Genomic DNA, 17,926 nt, shown 5'->3' with positions numbered 1-17,926 from the left:
TCTATGAGTATCCTCTGATTTATTCACATGTGTGAAAAGTTGCCCCTCAGTGGGCACATATACACATGCAATTAACACGTCTGAATTTTCTGTGCAGAAAATTCAGACTCATTAAAGTGGTCCCCAGCGCGTGTCTACACATGCGCTCTCATCGGGTGCAAATTGAGCCTGACAGTAGCAGTCCCGTTCAGGGCTGCTCCTGCCCTGCTCTGCTCCCCTGCAGCAGCCCTGAGTAGGGAGGGCGTGGCAGTGGGGAAGTGAGCTGTCCTGGCTGGGAGGCAGGTGCCAGGTAGCCAGGACAGCTCACCCAGCCCCGTGGAGCTCAGGATGGGTCCCAATCTCCATGTGGCTGGCAGGTACCTCTTACTGAGCCAAGACAGCTCTCTCTGTCCCCTGTGGCCCCCTGTTGCCTAGGCTGACTGGGAGCAATTTCCTCCCGGTCAGTGTCTACACATGCAGTACAGGGAGTAGAAAAGGGAGCATTAGACTAATATACTGCACAGTAATTGCTGCACATGTGTAGACGGTGATGCTTTATTGTGCATTAGGTTAGTAGATGCACCCAGTGAGATGGTCTGTTGCTCCCACTTCAATTTTGGTTAATTTCCTGCTGTTTGTTAGAGATCCAGCATCTCTGCAATAATCCTGGTCTCCAACCCAATCTCCTGACATTTCAGGCCTCACTGGCAGTGGGAGACTTCACTGGAATGAGACATGAGCAAATATTTTTTATTTTTTGTGGTGAAGAAGAGATGAGATGATAATGGTAGACTGAAAAAAGTTGGCAGGTTTCCTTGCCCTTTCTTTTTTTTTAGCCCATCTGTAATTTGAATCGCACTACTAAGAATTCACTTGGTCATGGCTCCCCACAGGACCTTGTAAGTGGGTGGGAAAGTCTTTGAAAAAAATATAATAGTGTGGGGTTGAATTATTACCTGTTTTAGAAATGGACCCGTGAAGTGCCTTTCAAAGAGCTTGGTAGAGGTGACTGTGCTGGGGGTTGCAGTATTTTTCTAGGTAGTTGATAGGATAAAGCGTGTTTTGACCATATAATCATAAAGGCTTATCATGGCACTGATTAAAATCCCAATATCTATTTTTCTTTTAGTTTGGGAACAATAACAACTACATGAACATGGCGGAGGCGAATAATGCGTTTCTTACTGCAAATGAGGTAGATGTTTTTCTTTTTATCTATGGTCATATTCTGCTGCTTGCTTTGATAATTTAACAGACTTTCAACGGATGAAGAGTGAAGTGCTGAATTTGTGTGTGTTTTATGGAGCACAAAATAAAGACTTTAATGAGAAAGAAAATAACCTGACAGCTCTCCATTACTAGTCAATTTAGCTGTCCATAAGGCTGTTACTTACATAGCATGTCAATAGAAACAAATCTGCTTTATGTATGAAAAAAATTATAAACAGAAGGAAAGAAATAAAAGGCACAGTAGGTATACAATCTGAAAGCAAGCCTAGTACTATTCATTAGTAGCTAATGGGCTAATTTTGATCATAGATACAAACATTTTAATTTGGATTCTTCACTCATATACGAAAAAACTGAATTTTTTTCTACATCTATACATCTGCAGTGTTTGTGTTGTGGGAATTAGGAATAGATTTTCAACTAGGGATTGGACAGGTTTAGGAACAAGCCTTGGGGCTGAATGATAAAGGCTGACTGGGGCAAAGATGTGGTACATACGGCCTCTTTCTTTGAAAGGTGGCAGCAGGGAAAGGGTGTGTCAACCATTGTGCTCCTATAGTAGCTTTTATAACACCTTCTGACAGCCAATTTATAGAATATCAGTGCTCTGGTATTGATATCAGCTATGGATGGAGCTGCTTTTTGGGCATCCCTGGAAAACGAAAGGGTGGAGGTATAAAAATTGCAGATATATTGCCTAATAAAATGTGGATGTGTGAATATAGACAAGGAGAGAGAACTGGAATGAGTAGTAAGCAGTACTAAATATGTGAATAAGATGTGTGTCATAAATAATTTTTCAAGCTCAAGGAAAGGTTAAAAAAATGAATAGCCTTGCGTTTGGACATTGAAGGTGGTGATTGTCATGAATGTTCTTGTAATGGTTAAAAAAAAATCTTCAGTTAAAAATAGTTTACAATAAATATAAAGGTTAGAATTAAAAGTAGCATTTTATTAATTGTTTTTTTATAACAGCCACCATCTCTTTTACCCAACAAGATTGCTTAGATAAGGGAATATTGTTTGGCACTGTCTCCAGTGTTATTTGTGATAATGAACACAAACCCCATCTGTAATGACAACATGATGTTTCATTCTGTAGAATTTCTTTCCTACATTTGAATCAAACATTGATGAAAGCTCTGCTGCCAGCAGCTGTTCAGAGACAATTTAATTCCAGCTGTGATAATTCACCGTGTCAGACATTGGCTGTTATATGTTGATACAACAGTTCTCCAGATTTGCATTTTTATCAAAAGGAACAAATGTTTTGAACATTTCAGTACAGATGGCATTTAACCATGCACCCACACTTAAAAAAAAACATGCAAGAGAGAAATATTGAAAAGTTAATAACTTCTAAAAAATATGATAAACCCATAAATGTTATACCATCTTGGTCACAACAGCATCTTTCTGCAATACCAAATTTCATACTATTCAGTCCCTTTCTACAATCTGAATAGCCCAGTGATATGGATTAAGACGTCTTCACTAAAGGACATTATTTCCTCTTTCGATTACATATATTTTGTCCTCGTTCTTGGATCATTTATACATTGTGTTTAAAGCTATACTTATTGGAGCAATTATACTGTGAGATGTATTTTCATGTTTTAAAAATGTTAAAGTATTCATCAATTTACTTATGACTATAAATTATTACAAGTGAGAGAGACACTATATCATTAAGACTGTTTCTTGAAAAAAAATAAGTATTACACAACTGTTATATTTATACATCTCTACCAGATTTACTCTTTTGGATGGGGAAGGAAGTCACATTCTTATAATTACCACCATCTTAAAAATATGACTCTTAAAGAGACTTTGAGAGCTAGAATAATAATATTGATTTTACTGAATATTACTTGAAAAAAAATAATATGATCAAGTGTTAATATTTGCATTATTGTGTGAACCTAATGTTGGAATGAAATATTTAATTATTTGGTTATGTATTTAAGTGATTTTGTATTTATTTGGCTTTGTATTTAAATTTTGGCCTATATTTAATTATTTGCTTTTGTATTTAAATGAGAGGATTTGGGCCAGGGGCACTGCAGAACTAGAAGACCATTTAAGTCCTGTAAATTATATCCTAACAATGTAATCACCAGAACCACCTTCAGGTTCATAATCTACATGTTTGCTTTATGTTTTCGGTCTCTGTGTCATGATTACCATGACCCATTTTTAAAGCACCTTAAATATTTATTGAAATAATATTTCAAGTGTTAATTACAGTGGTAATGAAAACAGCCAAATGCCACATATCAAGAATGAGTGTTTATCCGTATTGTTAATGTGATATGTTAGATTTCATTAAGCAGTAATGGGGTAGCAAATGAGTCACAAATTACAGTTGCATCTGTTACTAGACCACATTAGTGCCAAAATAACTGCAAATGCAGCCATAGGGTTATGTTCATTAGCCAACCACTTCTCATCACCAATCCATCCTTTGTGTTTGTGAACTCAGGGTTCCACAGTAAGAAAATTTACACCTTTTGTAATACAGCAATGAAAGTCAAATGTCTCCCTAATGCAGGACTAGCTTTCAAAGCTAGAATTAAGTTGCAGTATTTTGTATCAAGTGAGACCACAAGAGTCTCAGTTCACTTTCATTGTACTCATGCAGACTGTAGCAGGCGGGGACCTCATCATTTCTGGTGTGAGACCAATAATGACAGCTGACAGGTTCTATATGCAAGCAAAGGTTTTTCTTGTGTTTCAGTTTCCATTTTCTCTCGAGCAGTTATTAATTTATATCATCATTAACGGTTTGAAGGATGACAGTTTACAGCAGTTAATGAGATCTTTCAATGAACATATCATTTTTAAATTAACTGGCATTAAGTCACTCTTTCAAACAACATAAATAATACATAAAACAGTTCCCCCCCACCCTCAACTGGAATTTTGAACTAATACAAACAAATCCCAGAGCAGTGTTGCATGTCCAAAGCAAGACAGAGTGCCTATTTTAAGATTGCCAACTGCCCTGTCTGATCAAGACAGTCCTGATTTGGGTACATTTAAAATGCCCTAATTTCAATCACTGACTTTCCATTATTAAGTTGCAGCGGACCTGAAATAATATATGAAAGTTCATTTAGCTCATGAGAAATTTGAATAAGCATAGTTCATTTGTTTTCCAACTAAAGTCAGCAGTGTTGAAGCCAGATACAGACTGTACTTGAATAAAGATTATCTTAGACAGACGCTTACAAACACAGGCACAAACCCTGAAGATAACTGGCAGTAAGTGTTCTGCTCAAGGCATCTTAACAGGTGTTTACTTCATAACAAACCTACTGTTCAAACAAAGCTGGCTTGCTTCAGAAAACATTGGATGCTACTGTAATCACCATCACTGCTGTAAATATCAGTCCTCTAAATAATAACCCTTATGTAAAGAGTCAGTATATTTCATGGATGGAATACAAAAGATATCAAAACCAGATACATATGATTTGATATTATTAGTTTAAAAAAAAAAAAGAAACAAAAGATGAGCAATGTGTAGTATTGAATTAATGTTGTGTATATGCTACAAAATTGTCAGTATTTTATGAAGCATGCGACTAATGTAAGCTGTTTGTGCTGTTTCACTAACATATCAATAAAGTGGCAATTTGTTATACGGCCAAATCCAATGTAGCTGATGTTCAGACTAACAACAAAGACAGATGTTGCTAATTAAGTACACATTAAAAAACTGTTAATACTGATACTCCATTAAAACCATATGATAATGAGACTTAAATCTTTAATCAGAATGATCCACAAAGCCCTTTGGTATATGAAACTTGTAAAAAATTACTTACAGTATTTTAATTTAAGATCTAAATAATACAGAATGTAGAGAATTATTTTGCATTGCAAGGCCAAAACTATCTGGAGTGGTGTACTTTACTCTCCTTGTTTTCTTTTCTGTTAGCAGACATTCCATACTCCAAGCCTTGGTGATGAAGAGTTTGAGATTCCACCAATTACACCCCCTCCTGAGTCAGACCCCACACTGGGAATGGCAGACATCTTGTTGCCATTTCAGGGACTAGGTGAACAGTTGTCTGCACAAGGAAATGAATTTACACCCCAGTTTCCTCCACAGAGCTTGGATCTTCCTTCTATTACAATATCTCGAAATCTTGTGGAACAAGATGGTGTAGTCCACACCAATGGATTACATATGGTAGGCATGCTTCTTTGTATCCTTCAGTGCTTAAAACATGGGTCAAAACAAAGGAAGGCATATTTTGTAATAAATGTATATTCATTGATTTCTGAAAATGGCATTAAGATTTAATATTATGTGGTCAGCCTTAACACTTGCCAATAGTAGCTAATGTTATTTCTGTCTATATGTGATGGCAAGTACCTCAATATTACACCGCAAATAATGAGATACCATTATTTAGTTCCCTAAGGCAACTGACAAATATTTAAGGGTAGCTATTGGTGGATTTAGAAGAGTAAGATATCTTATTAATAAACAAAATGTTGTTTGCTGCATGTAAACAGATCTCTTGCAGTAAGTACCCTAGTAATACTGGGAATGTAACAATTTGCATTTTAGGACTGGGCTTTGAAAGTGAGGACATTTTGTACCAATAATTGCTGGGGAAGTTCATGAGTCAAACACTTTGAGGATACAATTTATTCTGAAAGTGACACCCAGTTCAGGACTAGGAGATAGTATTGTGTTGGTTAGGGTAAGCTATAGATTTTTAAGGGAACCACTTGTATGTATTTCAAGTGCCAGATAAATGACTAGCTTTGAACCAGGTGTTCATTTCTAGCATTGGAAATTTTTTCAGAAATTTCCACCTCTAGAAATCACTCTGAGAGATGGAAAGGGAGCAGTACAAGCATTCAGCCTACAGCGGCCCACTTTCACTTGCTCTCAGGTAGATTAGAGTAGCAGGGCAAAGCTCCCTACCACTTCCCAGACCAGGGATCCCCAGTCTAGGGAGCCAGCAGGGAGCAGCTGCTCCTTCAGAATGGTGCAAAACAGCAGATGTATATGGGCATTTGTACATACGCTAAAGTGCCCTGTGCTGCGGAGCATGCATTTGTATAAATGGTGAAATGTGCATCAGCGCTGCAAAAATGGCAGCGGTGTGCTTTTGAACTAAAACACATTGACGGTGTTTTAGTTCAAAAGCGCACTGCTGCCATTTTCTGCACGCTAATGCACATTTCGCCGCTTATACAACTGCATGCGACACAGCGCAGTGCGCATCAGCTCGCATGTGGAACAGACTTGATTAATCTGTGTCGTAGCATGAAAAGGTATGTGTATAAATGCCCTATGTGGCCACTAGCTTGAGAGTAATGAAGGATGATTTTCAAACATAATGCTGGGAACGATGAAAAAGTGGGGAAAAAAGCAAATATGCAGTATACTAGTAATAAAAGAGGTATTTCCCTACTCTGTGCATCCCAGAGGGTAAATCTTTAAAAGCAGTCATTTAAGTTTGTTTTTAGCTTTGTCATTGTGCTTGGGAATGCAGGGTTTAATTGTCCTGTGGGGATCAGTGTGCATATTCACTGCTTTTTGTATATGAAAATAGTGAAAGCTGTAGTAGGAGAGAAGTAGGAGCAGTATTTAGAGAGTCCATTTGTTAATTCTCTTTTTCTTAGCATCCACTATCTACCACCATTAGATATAGGATACTGGGCTAGATGGAGCCATGATCTGACCTATTATAACATTTCTTGTATTTCTATATGGAAATGGGGACTTGTGATAGTTTGTGCCCTGTGCCTTCTGGGAAGCTTGTCAGAGTGGTATGGGTAGGCCAGGGAGATGGTTTCTAGGGCTGTGCAAAACTTTGGTAGCCTATTTGATTCAGAGGAGATTTGGCTCGATTCGGGGGATGAATCTCCAAATCCAAATTGAATCGGGAGACCCATTAAAAGGTCCGAATTGAATCAGAAGCCTCTGAATGGATATGGAAGCCTCCAAATTGATTTGGAGATTTGGGCAGTCCCCACTTGCTGCTGCAGGGAGCTGGACCCGGGCTTAGTGCCGGTAAGTAGCGGGGTAGGGCTGGAGGAGGTGGGAGGGGAACATGGTGGGACCCCCACCCACCTCCATCCCCTGCTGGCTCCCTTAACCTCCCTGTCACCTTGTGCTGTCTGGGAGTTGGGGCCGTTTGGGTTGAGCGGTGCTGGGCTCCGGGTGGCAGCTGGAGCTGCCCCAGCTCTGGGATAGTGCGTGGGGCCCTGCCAAGCTGCGCTGCACCTGTGTGATGTGACAGCTGCCACGTGGGTGCCAGACGACGGGGGGGCAATCCTTCCTGCCCCCTGCTGCATGGGGGGGCTCTGTCACGAGCCACCAGAGGCCCCGATAGCTGCTGTTGCAACTGGTGAGTGCAGGGCTTTTTTTTTTTTTTTTTTAAAGTGCCACTATGGTGGGGCTGGGAGAGTGGGTGAGGGGTGGGGCCCCACTCGCTGCTACCATACTCCAGCCTCCAGTACTGCTGCTGCCACCTGTTTGACTCAGAGGAGATTTGGCTTGGTTTGGCAACCGAGTATCTGAATCCGAATTGGCCAAATCGAATTGGGACAGTAATTCGAATCACTGAATTGAATCACTGTCTCTCCGAATCGGCCGAATCCAAAGCCAAATCGAATATTTGCTGCTTTGCACAGGCCTAATGGTTACTTCATTAATCCTAATAGCCATCCCATTGATAATGTAATACAATCTTAGTTTGCATTTTCTACAGCGTTTCCTCAGAATGTGGAGCTCTTACCTTGATCTTAATGCCACTGGGAAAGCAAAAGAAAGGAATATGTATAGTATGGAAAAAGAGAAGAAGCCAGGGAAAATGAAAGCTGCCCTAGAAGGAGGGAATCCTTGGTTCTAGTTGGGTCTTTCCTCTCATTGAGAGAGGAACTAAAACTATTCATTTTGTCCAATAAATATTAAATCCAAGGCAGTCAGCCAACTTCATGAGGACTCTTGGAGAAGGATCTGGGCATTAGAGCACTTTGCTGGGAAGCAAGCGTTTCAAGTTCAACTCACCTCTGGGTGTCAGAAATCTAGAATTTAGCTCTCCTGTTCCTTAGGCTAGTACCCTAATTACTAGGCTAAAACACAAGAAAGTTGTCGTCCTTTTTGCTTCTAGCTGGTATACACCTAGAACAATTTTGTTTCTCCACAAGGTAAAATTGTTTAAGTGCCAGAAACTGCACATCTGTGGCTGCATATATGCCATTTAGGTGCATAGAGGAATTAGGCATCTGCATGTTTGTATGTATGTGGGTTCATATATGTGTAAATTCAATACAAACCCTGTCTTTTGAGGCAGGAGAAACAGTATTTTAGGCTACATGTCACATATGTACATGTAGGCATTATCCCGTCAGCACTATCAGTTGGATTGTTGAATGAGCAGATTTTGGCTTTTAGTTTGCATTTTTCCTATGTTTTGATTCTGCCATGAGTAATGACAATGGATGCTTCCCTTCAGATGAAGGAAGGAGCCTGCTGTGGTTGAATGCCCTCTTCCTCACCCTCTTCCACCTCCACTGCATTAGTGCTTCTGTGAACTTCATTGATGACAGACTCATTTCTGTATGGGCTGAGGTGGAGGCTTACAGAAGCACAGACCTTCCCCTGTCAGTAGTCTTCTGATACTTCTTGTACAGACTTCTACTCTAATCCCTATCCCCTGCTGGTGCTGGGAGAACCTGTGATAGCACAACCTGAGTGGTCATATGCAGTGGGCCCCAAAGTCTGATAGTGAGGAGCTGTGCCAGGGTATTGTTAATGTTACCCTCAGGGTCATCCCATGTGAGTTTTACTGTGTGAAAGGGGATGAGCAATTGCCACTTGTTTAAGTGGTTGAGGTTTCTTCCCCTTTCCCCCCCATCCCCCCGCTCCCTTTCACTTAAATCACTCTTCAACCCTACGTATAAATGGTCGATCACTACAGGATCTAGAAATAAATAAATACATAATGGAGGGTCACCACATAGGTCTCTAAAAGAGCCTTTTGCTCTATCTGCTTTTCAGATGCCTTTTCTACTTCTAAGCCAAATTCCAAAAAGTGACAATGAAAACAGTACATCACATTTTATACTGAAAACGTGCACTTTATTAAACTGGTAAATATTTATTAACAATATTAGAATTCATCTTTAAATTAGACATTTCATAAATTACCTTGTCTTGAAGCTCTAAAAATTTTATTGCAGCAATAAAAAAATGTAAAGGAGGCATTTTGACTATGAAACTTAATTTCATGGTCAATTGAATTTACTATATCTGTAAGAACTAAAGATGGGGCAATAAAATAATTATGATATCCGTGTATACTTACAGAATATTCTTGTGCAGTGATGTTGGAATACTCTTATTTAAATGCTTTATTAATAGCCTATTGCTAATCACTAAAGCAGACAGTGTTCTAGGTATTGAAAAACAAATAGCTTCATTAAATGAATACATGCTGTTAAAATAATTTAATATGAACCCTATCAAGTTTATTGGTCATTTTCTGAAGTATTAGAGAGCTTACTGTAGGTGATATTTAATTTAGCTAGATATAGACTTGCTCTCTTGAAAAGTCCAGTAGAATTTCACCTTGAAGAAATGTCATGCGATTTTAAATCACAAATGTTGAAAAAATAAAATGTGCTTGGACAGAATTATGATTAATACAGTGTGTCTTTGGCTTTGTTCTATGTACTACCTGACATGTTCACCTATAAACTTGAATGCAGAAACGCCAGAGGCATGGTTAAAAATAGGTTATGTCAAGGTTCTCCTCCGTCTCCCTTAGGGTACAGAGTTGGCTAGCTACATAATAATACTTCTGCAAGCTCTTCAGATATTTCCCATAGGAAAGCCACAAAAATAATAAATAATACTTTACATTATATTTTTGATTTATTATTACTTATATTCTTCAATTCTTCCAGTGTGCAAGCAAGATGTTTATTACCAGAATAAATGTGCTGTAGCAGTTTTTAAAAGATTGTATTGATGGACTAACAAAGGCTTATACTATTAACAGTAAGATAATTTATGATGTACTGGAACTGATTTCCTATCTGGCCACGTTGGTTATACTATAGAAAGAGTGACAATTTGTCACGTTGTTGATTAGCTTCATTATTATTGGCAACAAACACGACACATTTATCTTGGTTAAATGCATGCTATTACGTTTAAAAACAGACAGAAGCAACAAAAAGACAAGATAAAAGGAGTGCAGTATGATTAACACGCACATTTTAATAACATGCAAATAAAATCCTAGTATTCAAAAATAAATTACCAAAAATGGTATGTTGATGCTTGCTTCATTCCAAAGAGTAGCCTTTATTTACATGTTGCAGATACTATACTTATATATACCTTAATATAAATAAGTAGAAATCAGTATTCTTGCAAGAACATTTTCTGTTAAGGCTTTTATGTTTGTTTAGACGATCATCTAAAAATTATTTTAATCTACAAAATACGGCAATTCTATAAAACTACAACTTGTGCTCCTAAGGGTTCCTTTTTTTACACCTCTCTATAATCTGCCCAGCCTGCTGAGTAGCATTGACATCAGTAGTACATCAATTTCAGAAAGTGGATTATTTTTACTAGACAGCTATTGTGACATATTGGGTCAGTCATAAATGAAAGATATTCATGCAAGCATGCAATACTTGTAATGAAGTCTCACTCTGACCTTCTGTATGATTGATTCTGTAATTTAGTTTTCTCAGGCAGTGCCTGAAATGAAATGAAATCATGTTGAACAAGTTTTGAATACCCACAGTGCACCAGGAGAAGAAAAATCTGCAGCCCCAGAGGCTTGAGAGAGAGCAGCTGAACGATTTATCTCCATGCTATTATAGCCTTTGCCAGCATTCAACATTTCTTTTTTTTTTTCTTATTTGGCTTAAGTACTTAATTCTGCAGGTAGCTGTAAATGGGAAAATAAAATGCTGTTCAGATTTAAAATGACAGGACAGGAGTATGTGCAGGGGACTGATAAAATATCTTGAATAGAACTGACCTTTCATGTAGCTGAAAGTTACTGGGGGATTCATCCTCATAATTACCATATAGATTATTTTTATTTCTTTCCTGCAATGAAACATTTCAGAGAGCAGTAGTGCTGATTGAATGAAAATTGAACTTGTTAACATTCTTTTCAGCTTAGCCTGTTGTACATAACAGAAGGTTAGCTTTGATGAATTTCGAAATTCTCTTTCTGATATCTAAGAAATGGACAGTAAAATAATTGTCTCTCTTCAGTCTTTTTTTCCTCTGTTATCCAAAAAAGTACAGATTTTACAAAAAAACCCTGATAATTTTACATTTATTGCTCAAAATATTATACTTACTATTATAGAAATTATGTTTTTAATTTGGTGGGTATTCGATCCTGTTTATGTCTTACAATTGTGGCAATACTCTAATTATATTTAAGATTTTGCACAGGTATCCTGAAATCTTGTCAGAATAAGATCATCTTTAAATACATTACAAATTTAAATGTGGTAAGGTAGTCTAATATCAAATGCATCATGATGGCTATAATTGAGACAGCGAGAAGAGGCATTTAAATACATCGAAAACTGATAATGTAGACTTAAAGAACTGAATTGTAAGTTTTAGCCTGTTAAGGAAGACAATGAATACATAACACAAGGAAAAGTAGTGCCTTTGACTTAAAGATCTAAATCTTATTGTGTTGAATCCCAAATTGCTAATTTTAACTTTTCAGTGAATTAATTAACAAAAGAGTACCAAGTTAAAGCTAAAAAAATTAGTTTCAAATGTCAAAAGGCTTGATTTTTAGGCAGTTATTTACTGCACGCATTCCTGTGTACCTATAATTCATATGTTTCATTTTCCTTTACAAAGAAACTTCCATATAATCTCTTTTAATATTCAGTTTATACACTTATGTTTAGAGAGCAGGAGTAAGTTTTCAATTAATACATTGTTATAGCAATGTTGTTTAATGTGCTAAAGAGAAAACAGTTTTTAATGGGTCATTAATGTGTTTAATGCCCGGAACATTCTATTAAAATAAGACCTTGTTATTGTTATGAACATGTTTATTGCCATCCTTAATTTAAAAAAACACAACTAATTTTGGAGGACAGTAATTATTCACTTGTAGAAATTATGACAATCTCTTGCCAAAAGAGATCTTTTTGATCATGAAACTAGGCACCACCAAACTTCAGATTAAGATAGCAGTATTAGTCTGTTCTGTATGTGACACAAACTTCAAAAGTGGTAGCTGTTTAGTTTGTCTGTTCAAGAATTATGATACCAGGAGACCTAATCACAGAACTAAAAACTGTTAGTTGGCTGACTCTAACAGAAAACTAAATAATACTCTTAGAGTCCAAGGCAGTGACAGTTGTGTGAATTTTGGCACAAAAATGTGCCAAGTATCTTGCAAGAATATGCCCTTAATGCTTTTTTTGCAATTTGCAGTTCCAGAATGTATTGTTATCAAACAGTCACAACGACAGGCTGTTTTGAGTTCAGATTTAAGTTCAGAGTTCAGAAGAAAAACTTTCTGGTCTTGCTACATTTTAGAAGAAAACAGTAGCTATCTCTACCTAGGGTAACAAAAGTGACTACACCAGACAGCCACTGTGTTTTGATACACTGCAATAACCAGTACCATCTTTGTGATGATCTAAATTCTTTAACAGGTCTTGTCATTCTCTAGTACCTTATGCCCTATGGTATATTTTAATTTGGAATGTTTTGGTAAAGATGGTCACTGAGTTGTGAGATGATTTTTTCTTCTCCCTTTGACACAAGTTTAAAAAAAATCAGGATTGAAAAAGAACCTGCCACATTAAAAGACTAACTAAAATCTAACTAAAATCAACTAACAGAAAACCCTGACTGTCTTTTTAAAATACCTGCTGAATCAAAATGGAAATTGAAGCTGAAAACATTAAGATGAGAATCTCCATTTATTATCACTTGTCTACACAGACTTTAACTATTAGTTTTCTCAGTAGTAGCAGTATGTACCAGGCTATCAGCATTTGCCTGAGACATAACTCTTTGAGCAGAAATTGTTGATGCTAAAATATTAAGGGTTGTGAAAGTTAGTTGTTATCCCACTTCATCTGCTGATCTGGAAAAACAAGTCCTATTTAGTATTACTGGAGCAGGTCTGACTTGCGGTCAAGCAGCTTGAAACCTTATTTTGATAGGTGAAGCATGAATGTATACAAAATGACAGCCTTGACTTCATATAGTTCACACTCTAGGGCAGGGGTAGGCAAAATATGGCCTGTGGGTCAGATCTGACCTGCCAGGCAATTTCATCCAGCTATAGGTGGGTACCTACTAGGGCTGTGCGAAGCTTCGGGTGCTGATCTGATTCAGAGAAGATTCGGCCCAATTCAGTGGCTGAATCTCCGAATCCAAATCAAATCAGAAGACCAGTGAAAAGGTCCTAATCGATTCTAAGCTCTTTGAATCCATTCAGAAAAGATTCAGAGATTCGGGCATTGCCCACTCGCTGCCGCAGGGATTTGGAACTAGACTCCATGCTGGTAAGTAGGGGACGGTGGAGGGGGGGGCTGGAGGAGGAGGGAGACCATGGGGGACCCCTGCCAGGCCTGATACCCTGCCTCCTATCTCACCCACCCGTGGCTGCCCTGCCTGGCCCCAGCTCCTGGCTCTTTAAAAAAAAAAACAAAAAAAAACCCCACTCACCAGCTGCTGCCAGGTGGGGGGGGGCTGCCCCCCACTGCCCTATGCTGGGGGGGGGGGGCTGCCATCAGCCCCCCGAACCCCTCTGTCATGACCCCCCATCCCCTGACCACTCTCCCACAGTCCCAGCTCTTTAAAAAAAAAAAAAAAAGAGTGGGGAGCTGGGGCCAGGAGAGTGGGCAGCAAGTTGGGGCTTGTGACAGAGCCCCCCACACAGCATGGGGCAGCGGGAGACGGTAGGGATCACTCCCCAGCCCGGCAGCAGCTGGTGAGTGCTGGGCTTTTTTTTTTTTAAAGAGTGGTGTGCTGGGCCTAGGTGGGGCAGCCATTGATGGGGCTGGGAGAGCGGGCAGGGGATGGGGCCAATTCAGAGATTTGGCTGATTCGGTGTTGGCTGAATCTCTGAATCGTATTTGGCCAAATTGATTTGAGACAGTGATTCAAAAGACCAAATTGAATCACTTTCCCCCAAATTGGCCGAATCCAAATCCACAGCAAATAGTAGCCACTTCACACAGGCCCAGTGCCTACCAATTTACTGTATCTGGCTTGGCCCCAGGCTGCCCCTGCTGTGCTCATGTGGGGCCAAGCCTCACTCACTCCTGCAGGGGTGGTGCACACTGCACTCCCACCCTCACTTGCAGGCCCTGACCCTGGCCCTGCAGGTAAGAAAGTGGCGGCAGCAGCAGCAGTGGGGGGATGGGGAGTGGCAGTGGTAGTGGGCAGGTGAAGGGAGCCGGGTAGCAGCAGGTGGGAAGGCAGGGGGGAGGTTAGGGAAACAGCTGGGGAAGGGCGATAGCAGGCAGGGGAGGGGGAAGTGGTGGTAGGGGCAAGCGGGAGCAAAGTGGCAGCTGGGCGGGAGCACGGGGCTGGCAGGGACCTAGGGCAGGAGTATGGAACCTGGGCTGGCTGGGGCATAGGGTCCACCTGGCTCTATCCTACAGGGCTTGCATGCAGTTCCTGGGTTCTCCACAGAAGCCTCTGGAAGGAGTTCCATGCAATGGGGCCAGTGCCCCGGCCCCATTCACTGCTACGTGCAGGTCATGGGGCATGGTAGGGAGCTCCGCACTATGGAGTCTGGCTGTCTCTGCTACTCTCCCAACTGCTCTAGCCAAGCCCCATGACCTGCACAGCCAGTTTTATTGCACAGGACTCAGGCATGTGAGTTCCGCGTAATGGAGCTGGCAGCCCTGCCACATGCAGTCCTGGGGCTTGCCAGGACCTTATGCCACAGGGAGACTCTGCCTGCTGCTGGCAGCAGGGGTTGTGCACAGTGGGGGGGGACTTGTTTGTTGGGGGGCACTACATGCACACCTCACCATACACATTCACCCCACATCCCACCACAAACCCCATACTCACCAACAGACACACCCACACATCCCCACAACCCCCCCACAAACCTCCCACATCCACAAACATATACACCCTCCCCACACCCTACATACACAGCCCTCAACACACGTACACCCACAGCCCCCTAAAAACCCCATACCCACCCACCCATGCCCCCTCCACACCCTTCCACCCCTGCACAATATACAAGAGTAAGACTTCATTTTGAGCTATTATACAATCCCCCATATATACACAATGCAAACACGCACAAATAAGAACAAAAAATTTTTTTGAAATAAAATTAAAGTATGTTACTGTAGATATTTGAGTTTTAGTATATAATTTGTTTTTTTTCGGTTCCAAGATGGCAAGCCCCCTTCCTAGAAGGAGTACTTCTGGGGACAAGGGGAAGAACTTCAAGTGGCAAAGGTCAGGGGTTCGGGACAGGACTTACGGTCCCAAGATGATGATCAGGAGAGGGGTACCTGTCAAGGGACGGGACTATGCTTGCAGCCCTGGACAGCTCACCAACCTTGTTAAGCAGCCCTCCAGCTGAAATAACTGCCCCACCTGTGGTCTAGGGGCTCTCAGTCCTCGGATATATTTTTTTACGTAATTGGTGGAGCTGACTTCTTATCTTTATTGAGTTCTGTGGAAGAAGAGCAAAAATGCAAGCAGGACATGCATCCACATAATGCATGGAATATTTTGTAATTTGACTGGAAAAGGCAACTTGCCATCTTTAAAATTCCCTACCAAAGCAGTATAAAATGAGAGATGTGGATAGAATTCATAATTGGAGGAATAATAAAGCAAAATGGAGGCTTTGGGTACAGACCATAAAGTCCTAATAAGACTGGTCCAGAAAGAATAGCAAGCCCAGACTGTAGGTCAACTAACTGCAACACTAGCAACACTTGCAGAAACATTTTTTTTCAGGAACACTCTCATAGCTTCATTCTACTTTGTTCATGATGGACCTTGAATGATAAAACTACCCAGTCATCTTTGAGTGGATGCCAATGTTGGGATGCCATTGTAGTCTTGGGTTGTGTTTAGCTCCTTCAGCCCTGGGTAAAAGCACTGCTACTAGCCATCAACACTAGGGCTGTGTGAAGCTTCAGTCACTGATTTAATTCGGCAGAGATTTAGCCCAATTTGGCAGCTGAATCTCCAAATCAAATCAGGAGACCCTTTAATCTCTCCGAATCAATTCGGAACCCTCCGAATTGATTCGGAGAGATTCGATAATTGGGATGTAAACACAGCTTTAAATGTTTTTTCTACATACCTCAAGGTACCAGGTGGCTCGTGAATGCTGAGATGCTGAGGCGGATGGAGCACCCCTGTCCATTTCTGGGTCTGCCACAGAGCATGCGAGGGACCCCCTCCCCTGCCTCCCAGCTCAACAACTGGTGCCTCCTGGGTCTGGGGGGGCACCCACGGTGCCCCTGTGGCTGATCGCTGAGCTGGTGGGGTGGGGTCCCCCACATGCTTGGCACAGACCTGGAAGTACTTCCAGTCCACAAACTTCCGGTCCACTTCTGGGTCTGCCACCAAGTATGCGGGGGCTCCCCTGCACTCCTGTGGGACGCTCCATCTGGCCCACCATCTCAGTGTTCACGAGCCGTGCCTGGTATCTCGAAGTATGTAGAAAAAACATTTAAAGCTGTGTCTGTGGCTGAATTGCGGATTCTCTGAATCAGCATTGAATCTTCAGATTTGGCTGAATCGAATCGGGACAGTGATCTGAATCAATGAATCGAATCACTCTACCCGATTCGTCCATATCCAAATCGAATACTGCCTGTTTCGTACACCCCTAATCAACACTACCATCACAGACTGATTTGGAATCCTGTGGGAAGTAGTACTGGCAGTGTTTTGGAATTATCTTTCACATCTTATCTAGTGATTAGCGTACTGGACAACTTCGGGTTTAACATCCAAATTTTGGTCAGTGGAAGAAATTCTAGTTTTAATTATTCTCAATTTTTTAGTAGTCTGTTTGAGACTTGAGATTTGTGTGCAGGCACATCAACTGTGTGGGAGCAGAGGTTTTACCACAGAAAGGAGATTATAAAGGAATTGAGTCATGAGCGGGACAACCACACACATGGCTGCATCTTAGAAATGAAAGAAAGTCCATGAAGCTGATTGAAGAATCGTCAAAGAGAAAATTAGAGAAACTTGTGAATTCCAGGGAGGGAGCTAAGATACTCTGCCAGACTTTAGAGAGACAGCTACACCTCATAATGTCTCTTTTGTTTGTAGAAGCATATATAAGCTTGTTTTCATAATACAGTATAACTTTGTGGGTATATGTGGGATAATTGAAACAGAAAAAGGCAGGGCCCACCTGTTGTTTCATCTGTGTGTGGGGGAGAAAACTAAAATAGAGATAAAACTCTGTCCCTTTTAGTTGTACAATGATGGCAAGTTATTTAGATTTGCTGAGCACATTCCCACGAGTGGGGAATATGCCTTTCCCTAGGGATAAACAGCAGTGGCATACGTGCCTCTGCTAGTTGTCCCCAGGCATGCCCCTGTACATGCACTCTGGCACGCGACAAATTGACCTCGGTAGGGTAGGGGAGGCTGTAGCCAACACCTCGGCTGGCCCCAGCAGCTTTATCTGAGGTCCTGGGGGCCTCCCAGGGT

General features: G+C 40.7%; 1 protein-coding gene across 1 annotated transcript in view; it reads left to right on the top strand.

Moving 5' to 3' along the window:
- Positions 1 to 17,926, top strand: part of TOX3 (TOX high mobility group box family member 3) — a 106,176-nt gene that overhangs the window by 73,550 nt on the left and 14,700 nt on the right. The window contains exon 3 of the mRNA XM_025204292.1: positions 5,156 to 5,407. Coding sequence (XP_025060077.1) covers positions 5,156 to 5,407 — 252 coding nt within the window. The remainder of the gene's footprint in view (positions 1 to 5,155; positions 5,408 to 17,926) is intronic.

Source organism: Alligator sinensis, unplaced genomic scaffold, assembly GCF_000455745.1.
Source record: "Alligator sinensis unplaced genomic scaffold, ASM45574v1 scaffold173_3, whole genome shotgun sequence".
In the NCBI taxonomy this organism is placed as follows: domain Eukaryota; kingdom Metazoa; phylum Chordata; order Crocodylia; family Alligatoridae; genus Alligator; species Alligator sinensis.
Note: the sequence above shows the minus strand (reverse complement) of the source record. Positions and strands in the feature narration are given on the sequence as shown.